This window comes from Lepidochelys olivacea, assembly GCF_965140295.1.
Source record: "Lepidochelys olivacea isolate rLepOli2 genome assembly, chromosome: 24".
NCBI lineage: Eukaryota > Metazoa > Chordata > Testudines > Cheloniidae > Lepidochelys > Lepidochelys olivacea.
In genome coordinates, this window is record NC_140434.1 from 16918432 (window position 1) to 16927797 (window position 9366).

At 63.8% G+C, this 9366-nt stretch overlaps 1 protein-coding gene across 1 annotated transcript; it reads right to left on the reverse strand.

Annotated features, from left to right (window-relative positions):
- Nucleotides 1–300: 300 nt before the first annotated feature.
- LOC311512523 (sialic acid-binding Ig-like lectin 16) lies at nt 301–8910 on the reverse strand (the record flags this gene model as incomplete). Its single annotated transcript, XM_084613780.1, has 11 exons — nt 301–505; nt 2678–2795; nt 3042–3135; nt 3317–3622; nt 4106–4372; nt 4502–4567; nt 4806–5069; nt 5514–5567; nt 6901–7221; nt 7357–7755; nt 8775–8910. The coding sequence occupies 11 exons, from the start codon at nt 8908–8910 to the stop codon at nt 314–316; spliced, it is 2217 nt and encodes a 738-aa protein (XP_084469906.1). The 3' UTR covers nt 301–313.
- Nucleotides 8911–9366: the final 456 nt, after the last annotated feature.

The following is a 9366-nucleotide window of genomic DNA, read 5'->3' on the forward strand; positions in this document are numbered from 1 at the left end:
TGCTCTATGGCTGAGAGATGAGCGGCTCTCTTTCCCCCTGGGGCAGTGGGGTTTGGGAGGGGGCAGGCTTTGGGACCCGGCTGCAGAGGACTCTGGGATACCTCCCCACAATGCAGTGCTCCAGCATCTCGAAGACCTAGTTGAGTCCGGGGGAGAGCAGGGATTTGCACCCAAGTTTCCCACATCCCAGGTCCAGCCCTTGGCCGACCCCTTGCCCCTTTCCCCCCTTCCCCCCTCACTGACACCCCTCTCCCCCGCACCGCTGCACTGGACGGGCCGGAGATGCCCAGCCAGGGCCCATGGCGCGAGGGGGCTATTTCAGCCGGACCTCAGAATATTCCGTGGTGGGGCCCTCGGGAGGCTCCCCCCGTTTGCGCTGCAGCTTGGAGAAGTCGATGGAGGCGTAGTGCAGCTCCTCCGGCTCCCCGGGGCCTAGCGGGCCCTGAGCTGCTGCAGACCCGTCCTGGACGCCTTTGGTCCGGCCGGCGGCTGGAGTGTTGTGATCCTGGGTGAGAAGCAAGGCAGAGACACCAGGCAGAGACTTGCATCCACCCTGCTGAGCTGATTGCATGGGCTGCCCCCGGCCTGGTTTCCCCCACCCTCCATGCAAATGCATTTCCTGCATCGGGCGTGCACTAGCCAGAGGCGGGGGGGATTGGGTGTGTTTCACACGCGCTGCATGCGTGAGCCGATCCCATGCCGGCACCAGCTCAGTTAATGCCTCCCCTGCCTGACCCCCACAGGCCACGCATTGGCAAGACGCACGGGGCGCGGGGGGGGGGGGGGGAGGTTGCTGCATTTCATGCACTGCACTTGCAGGATTTCATCCCATGCATCTCGTTGCAACACAGGTTCAACGAATGTATTCACTGGATTTATGCAATGGGGATGCATGAACTGCGCCCATGCAGCTTGGGCAGCACAGGGTCCCTTAATCCACTGAGTGCATTGGCAAGACGCACGGGGTTCTGTGCATTTCACACATTGCGCGTGCCTGCACCGATCTCCTGCGTCTTGGGGCAGAGCCGGTTACGTGAATACGTTCCCTGCATTGCCTGCACCGGCCACGCATTTGATCCCAGGCATCTCGTGGTTGCAGAGCCCATGCTGATGCGTTCGTTGCTTTTTCTGTGTAAGCAGTGTCAGGATGAGCTCCACCCTGACATCTGGTGGTGAGGTGTGTCAAGTTGTGGAAAAGAACTTCAGGGGATGATCTCATTTGCATAGGCACACCCACCACGCCTAGAATGAGACCATAGCTGCCCAAATGGTCACTTTGGCTGCTGTGGGATCCCCAGTGTCTCTGTTATTGGGGCAGGAAGAATAAATTGTTATTACCCTGATTATGGGAACTGTGCTTGGAACTGTACATGGCCTTTTGTTATGATGGAGGGATTCACCATCACCTAAGTAGCACTCGCTAGGCAAGGGTCATGGGTTTCAAAACTGTGTGAATAGAGAGAGGCTGGGGACAAGTAGTAATACTTGGTGGCATGGGCCCCTTGGTGAGGGCCTTACATGGTAATTGCACTGCCTCCTCTCTCCACTGTGGAATATCAGAGCTAATTTTGATTTCATTAGAAGTCTAGTTATAGGCTGCTGAGCTCACTTTGGGCTGACAGTGCACCAGCACTGGGGCTCCCCTATTATAAGCTGAATTCACCTAAGAGCTGAAATCACTGAGTGTTGTGTTAAGTAGTGGGGGAGCCTGAAGATATATTGTGGAGCAGTTCGACGCGGAGCAGTGTGTGGATGGCAGGAGCTGCTTGTGGGCCGTGGAGCTGAGCAAAGGAGTTCGTGGGGCGGCTGGCGGAGCGGAGCGCAGCTGAGCGAAGGAGTTCGTGGGGCGGCTGGCAGAGCGGAGTGCCGCTATGGGGCGGTCAGCTTCAGATCACGTAAGGTGCCTCTTACCCCTGTCCCATTTCCACCCAGGTTGGGAGGTAAAGCTCCGCAGATAAACTTTCGAACTCTGGGGCTGCCCTGACATAATGCCACATTGTTCTCTCTGTTATTAAAAGGCTTTTGCTACACTCAGACTCTGTGCTTGCGAGAGGGGAAGTATTGCCTCTTGGAGGCGCCCAGCGGGGGTGGTATATATTTGTCCCAGGTCACTGGGTGGGGGCTCGAGCCGGTTTGCACTGTGTTATTGGAATGGAACCCCTAGATATTGAACCCGGCCCTTGTTGCTGCCAACTCTGACGGGCAGAAGGGTTACATCTGAAAGGTGCAACAGACTCAGAACAGCCTGCACGCACCGTCCGATCACAAGCACCTGACACCGCAGCTGCAGAAATGCATTTCCTGCCCGGTTGGTGCATCCAGGAGATTGGCAGCATCCCAGCCCCAATCTAGTCCCATGCACGTTGTGAATTCACGTGAATGCATTCGCCGCATGTCCTCCCCTCTGAGCGAGACCCGAGGGATGAGGTGCCTTCCCTGCATGCAGGAGCCGACCCCATGCCGTTCGGGGGGCCCAGGCTGGTGGCAGGGGTGCATATCCTCCACCGAGCACGCATGGGGGGTTGGGTGCCCTGGTGAAAGCCTGACCGATAGTCCTGCATTCATTAAGGGGGTGGGAAAGCAGTAGGGGAGGGAGGAGAAGAACTGGAGGGAGGCAGAGACGGGGTGGGGTGGGAAGGGCAGGTGGGCTTGGTCCCCCGCTCCCCCAGGTACATACCACAGGGATGGTGGTGACGTTACTATAGATCAGGTTGGCGTCGTCGGCCGTGTTCTCCGCCAGGCTCCCGTTAGCCGCCTCCCCGGCCTCGGCGCTGGGGGGCACCAGTTCACGCAGCCTGGGGGGAGACAGATCAGGACGCACTCATGAGACCGGGGGTGGTGGTAGAATATCCCGTGGGGAGGGAGGGAGGTGGCACACCAGTATGAGAGGCTAGAGCGCAGGGGACTGGGAGAGGCCAGGGAGAGGGGGTGGCGGGGATCTCACGGGGGGGCTGGAATACCGCAGGGGAGATGGCAGGGGATCTCAGCGGGATCTCGGGGCGGGGGTAGCTGGGGGTCAGGGTGGGAGGCGTCAGACTCACTTGATCACACAGAGCCCGAGAAGGAAGATGCCGACGGCGACCCCCAGCCCACAGGCCACCCCGATGCCCAGCAGGTTGCCAGGCTCCTCCGCACCTGCAACAACACACAGCACGGGGCACGGCTGGGAGAGAACCCAGGAGTCCTGGCTGCCAGCTCCCCTGCCTCCAACTTCCAGACTCCATCCTTATTCCAGGGTGGGGGACAGAGCCCAGAAGTCCTGGCTCCCTCCCCCTCCCTGAGTTGGGGACAGAACCCAGGAGTCCGAGTGTCTCACCTCTCTGTGGGGGGCTGAGTTCAAAGTGCAGGGCGGCGTAGGTCCCGTGGGGGTTGGAGCCGAGGCAGAAGACCCTGGAGCCCCTGTCCCCGCTCCCCGTCCAGCTCAGGGTGCTGAAAACCTCGTCCCCCTGGGCCCACGAGCTGACCTGCAGGGCCCCCCGCGAGCCGTTCCCAGCCAGGGGCTCCCCGTCCACCTGCCACTGAAGCCGGGGTGGGGGGTGGGAGCGCAGGGAGCAGCTGCAGCTGACGCCGGGCCCCTGGTGCTGACAGGACGTGTTCAGCCCGGTCCCCGGCCGGGGGCTGTCTGGGGAGCACAGGAGATAAAGGGAGAAATTAATAGAGAGAGAAACCTAGTGTCAGGGAGTCCTGTGGGTTAACCCTACTAATACCCAGGGGCAGAGAGTACCATAGATTAACCAGCTGATATCCAGTGGCAGGGAGTCCTGTGGGTTCTTTTGCTCTGGGATGTTTCTTCAGCCAGCCCGTGGGCACTGATCCGGCCCCAACCTCAGTGAGCTGCGCTTCACACCAACCCACCTGCTTGTCCGCCCTCAGCCTGGGTGCTCACGGCCCTTGGAGACGGCCCAGGAGTCGGTTCAAGCCTCAGCTGCCCCCTTGGGGCTGCTCTCGAAGCAGCTAATTAACTATGGCACAGGGGAGGTTGGCTCTGTCTCCGGTTAAAGGGGCCAGAGACCTGCAACACCAGCTAGAACTCAGTGGCGAGGAGTCCCACGGATTAACACTGCTACTCTCCAGTGTCAGCGTCCCAGGGCTGAACCCCACTCACACTCGACGAGCAGCTGGAATGTCCCCTGGGCAGAGCTCTCCCCGTTCCGGGCCCAGCACCCGTACAGCCCCCCGTCCTCCGCCGTCACGTTGGGCAGTTCCAGCTGCAGCTGATTCTCCCCCGTGGGGCGGGCGCCCTCGACGGCTCGGCCCCCCCTCACCCAGCCCAGCACAGCCGGGGGGTTGCTGGCGACGGAGCAGAGGAACCGCAGGGAGTCGCCCTCCCGGGCTGTGAGTTGTGAGCCGTTCCCCACCGGGGTGCCGGGATCTGGGAACGGGAATAACACAGAGCCACTCGCACCCTGAGCCAGCCAGGCCCTGCCTGGGGGCCGGATCGGGGCCAGCGCCCCCTAGAGGGGGAAGGCCGCATGCCCCTTGCCCTGCACCCTAGCGATACCTTGGAATAGCTGGGGGTCGCTCCTGTTGGCTCTGGAGACGGTGATTTGCAGATTCCCCACTGGAACTGAAATACCCACGGCAACGTATTAGATTGGAGAGCGCCCCCCACGGACCCCCTGCTCCGCTGCCCAGCACCCCCCACTACCCCCCTGCCCCCCACCCCCCTGCAGCCCCGCGCCCCCCATGGATCCCCCGCCCACCCCCTGCACCACAGCCCCCCCTACTGACCACCCCCACCCTCTGCAGCCCAGCACCCCCCACTGGGGCCCCTCTGTCTCGCCCAGCACCCCCAAATGCCTTACACCGCACGTGCACACACAGGGCCCGGCTGGCCGACCCAAAGGGATTCTTCGCCCAGCACCGATACTCCCCAGCGTCCCCTCTGCTGAGATTCGGCAGCTCCAGGTGCCCGGCCCCTCCCTGGCCGGGGCTCAGGGACTCGTTCCCCTTGGCCCAGCTCAGGGTGGCCTCGGGTCTGCCCCCAGCCTCACAGCCCAGGCTCAGGGAGTCGCCCTCCTGGGTCTCCAGAGACACGACGTCGCCCTCAGCTCCCCAGGCATCTGGTACTGGAAGAGAGGAGCAGGCGGGTTTGGTCCCCCCAGAGATTCCCCACCAAGGAGCCAAGACGCGGAGTCACTACTGGGGTGGGGTGGGGTGGGGGGGCTAGTTATACAGGGACCCCTCGCCCGGCACTGAGACCTGGCCCCTCTGGGGTGGGCGCACAATCTCGGTGCCTTGCCATGGCAGCAGGTCTCCGTCGCAGCGATCGGTCCCTAACCCATCTCCTGCCCGCTGCCCAGCGCCCCCTTAACGCCACCCCGGGCTCTAGAGAGAGGGAACCAGGCCTGCTCCCCCCACCACTGCCCCCCACAGCCCTGCGGTTCCTCGGGCTCTCCCCTCCGGGCACGGAGCAGCCTGGCCCGGCTGAGCTGGTGCCGGGCCCGGACCACGGGCAGAGCATGACTCGGTGGCGCTCGCTGATCCCCGGGGCTCGCAGCGCGGCCTCTCACCGGGGCGTCCGTTCCTGGTCAGGGTCCCGGTGATGTTGGGGGGGCCGGACGGGTCTGTAACACAAACCAGAGAGGGGGGATGAGGGGGGCTGGACAGCACCGGGGCGGGGGGTCGCTAGTGATCCCTGAGCCTAGACAAGGACCCTCGCTGTGAGCTCAGCTGGGGGACGGGAAGGTCCCTGAAGTGACACAAGCCCCGTGGGCAGGGAAGGGAAGCGACAGACCCGACTGGGCGCGACCCAAGAGGCGCCGGACGTAACCCAGGGTCCGGGTTAGGGCCAGGGGGAGCCAGAAGCAAGGGACCAAAACTGGTGGGTCGGAATTCAGCTTAATTGGCGGAGGCACTAACGAGGGGCCGGGCTGCTCCGGCCTGGGGACTGGAGTGAGCGTCACCATCTCGCTGCCACCGTCCGCCGGGCGCCCGGGTGTTCAGTGTCCTGCTCCCCAAACGTGTCCTCCCCAGGGTGGGACAGAGCCAGGGGTCTAAATAACCCCGCTCCCAGCTCAGCCACCACCAGGGTCATCAGACACCCCCCTTGTGGTCCTTTGCCTTCCCCCTTCGGTTCGTCTCTCCCCAGCCCTCTCCTTTGGCCCCCGGGCCTGGCCGGCCAGGCCTGGGTATTTTGCAGCCCGGCTGCACCCAGAGGGGCGGCTGAAAGCAGCACCTGGAGGAGCCGGACGCTGGTGCCCTCTGGCCAGGCCTGGCAGGGTCCATCCACGCTGCCCTCAAAGGTGCGCGGCGCCGAGGCCCAGAGCCTGGGTCCGTTGGGTTGGGCTCACGGGGTCGGGCCAGTTAATGGGGTTTGCCCTGGGGCAGGGCGGGTCGAGGTCTCTGGGCACCGACCCCGGAGCGTGTTTACTGCCGGACAGTGACTGGGTCCCGTTAACACTCTGCCCCACAGAGAGCATCCACCGATCCTAGGAGAAAGGGCACGGGGTGGAGGAGACATGGTGGGACAGCCTGGGGGGATCTTGGGGGCAACTGGGGTGTCTGGTGTGAGGGGGGGCATCCCAGGAAGGGGGGACTGGAATGTGGGGTGGGGGGGTGGAGCCCAGCACAGGAGGATTCTGGGGGCAGGGCAGGTCGGGGGTAGAGAGGATCCCAGAAGAGAAGGGCCTGGGGACCTGGGGCTGCGTTTGGGAGCGGGGAGCCATCGCCAAGCGGGGCAGGAAGGGGTGAAGATCCCAAGAGAGAAGGGGCTGCATGGTGTGGAGGGGAAGGGGTCTGGAGTAGAATTGGCTGAGGGTGCATGGTGGGGGGTGGGGATCCCAGCACAGGGCTGAGATGGGGCAGGGGCTGGAGGGCAGAGCTGGGGAGCCCAGGGGGGTGTGGATCCCAGCAGGGGGGGCTGGGGGCCAGCATGGAGGGGCTGCGGGGGTCACTCACAGCCGATGTGTAGCCGGACGGTTCTGCGGGTGGAAGGTCCCCATGGTGGGTGGTAGGTGACTGTGCAGACGAGCTCTTTGCCGTGGTCCCCCGGGGCGGGTGTGAAGTGCAGCACAGAGCTGCGGGCCCAGGTGTCGTTCGCCAGCAGGGCTGAGTCGTCCTGGGCTGTGTCGCTGAATGGCCCCGTCCAGGTGATTCGGGGAGGGGGCCCGGAGCAGCGCCCGGGGGCCGTGCAGGTCACAGTCACCGGCTCCCCGGCCAGCAGCGTCCCTGGCAGCCCCCGCGCCGGCGAGATCTGGATCTCTGGCTCCTCCGTCAGCCCTGAGACACGGGGAGAGGGGAGAGAATCACTGGGGGACACGGGGCCTTTCCCCCCAGGGGCGCTGGCCCCGATCCGGCTCAAAGGCAGGGACTGGCTCAGGGGGGCTGAGGAGCGGTGACTGCGGCTGCTCTTACCTGGCACGGAGAGTATAAGATCAGTGCCATCGGAATTGAAGAGATAATTGTATTTCAGTTTTCCTTTCTCGACTCTAAGGAAATATCTCCCCGCATCCGTCCGTCGGGCGTCATTGATTTGCAGGGAGCAGTCGCCACGTGTCAGATCCCCCGCCAGCCGGAACCGGCCCTGGGTCTCCTGCGACACCCGCCGGCTGGGGTCACTGCTAGCCACGGGCGGATCCTGGCCCACATCAGCCTGATCCTTGTACCAGTGTCCGTAGAGCCGGGCCCAGGGATTGCTGGTGTCGTACCAGGCTGGGTACGCGAAGGTGCAGGGGACGAGAACGCAGAGACCCGTCTGCACCGACACCGACTGCCGCACCGTCAGGGTAAATCCGGGCTGCTGGCACAGGGACGCTGCAGGGGACGGAGAGGGATCGAAGTGGGACTGTCGGGGGGGTCGACACCCGCTCCTGCCCTGAGGGGCTGAGAACAGCCCAGGAGAGCCTGTGGGTGGGGCAAGCAGGCCAGGCTGAGTGGGGCAGTAGGCCCCAATTCAGGCTCCGCTGGCCTTAGAAGCAGGCGGTGAGGAAGGAGCAGACTCTCTCTCGCTCGCTCGCCTTTGGCGAGGGAGGGACCTGGCTGCAGGGAGCAGAGCGTACCTAGCATGGAGCAGGGCTGGGGAGCGGCCAAGGGGGCTGGGGAGCTCCGGCCGGGAAAATCCCAGGCTGCGGGTGTAGCAGGAGGCCAGGCAGGTACTAGGGTTGCACAGGGGCAGCCCATGGGGAGGCCAGGGCAGCCGATCCAAGCCCCTCCTTGCCAGTGATGAGTGGCTTTTACACCGCAGTCTGACCCCCCTACAAGGGGCTCGTTGGTGACTGGCAGTAGCCTTACACTGCGGCAAGGTGGGGATAGTGGGTGGGGGGGTTCCCCTGGAGGGGGGGGACCCTGAGAGACAGCAGGTGTACTGCCAGGGGGCAGCCATCCAGGAGACCAAGGGGCAATGGGTCCGGGAGGGATGCGGGGCCAGCAGTAAGGCGGATCATCGGCCTGCAGAGGGCGCCCTGGAGCCTGGTGATCTAATTCCCGACGAAGACCAGCAGGAGGCACTGCAGGGGTGAGTCTGCTCGCTTCCAGGCACCCACAGAGAGCAGAGGCCAACTCTGAGCTCCCCCCGAGCTCTGCCGGGGCTCCTCACTCCCGACCTGCAGCCCCCTGCGAGCCCAGCCCTGGATCCTCGACAAAATCTACTTCCATTTAGTTTCCAGCCTTCCCTACATGGAGCCTTGTGCCCTCTCCCGAGCACCACACTGGGCCATTGGGCTCCCCTCCCCATCTGGCCAGTCTCCCTTCCAAGTCCTGGGACAGACCTGGCTCCGCTTAGCGCGGGTTCGGCTCTTCCCCCTGCACTGGGGCTGCAGGGGCTGCTTACTTACCCCTCCAGAGCAGGGCAAGGATCAGGACCCTCAGCGTGGCTGCAGGGGGGGCAGGACCCTCTGCTCTCCAGAGGGGGCCCTGAGCCGGGAGCTCCGGTTCCCTGGCATCCTGCTGTGGAAGCAGGGCTCTGCCCATGGCTGGGGCGTCCGGCTGGGACAGACCTAGAGACAGATGGCGGGGAAAAGCGTGAGAGTGGAGGCTGTTTTGGGGGGTACAGATCTGCCTTGGGGACCATCAGTGCTGCTGGGCTCTGCAGGTGGCTGATCTGAGGCTGCTGGCAGTGCAGTGACCCACCCCCCGCCCCCATCACCAGACGGTCCTGAGACATCGTGGGCTAAAAAAATCCTTAATTTGGTGACAAAACCTGAGATTTTTTTTCACTAAGAATCATGAGATCGGCCAGAAAATCCCGAGCTGGTGAGAGAAGATGGTGGGAAGGCAGCGCTGCTCAGAGCCTGCTCTGCTTCCATCTTCCCACAAACACCAACACGTCAGCGGGCGGCCAGCGAAGTTACCACGGACGGCAGAGGGGAAGGGCGTCAGACCGGGAGAAGGAAAGAACCCGTCAGAGATGTTCTGACCAATTTGAAT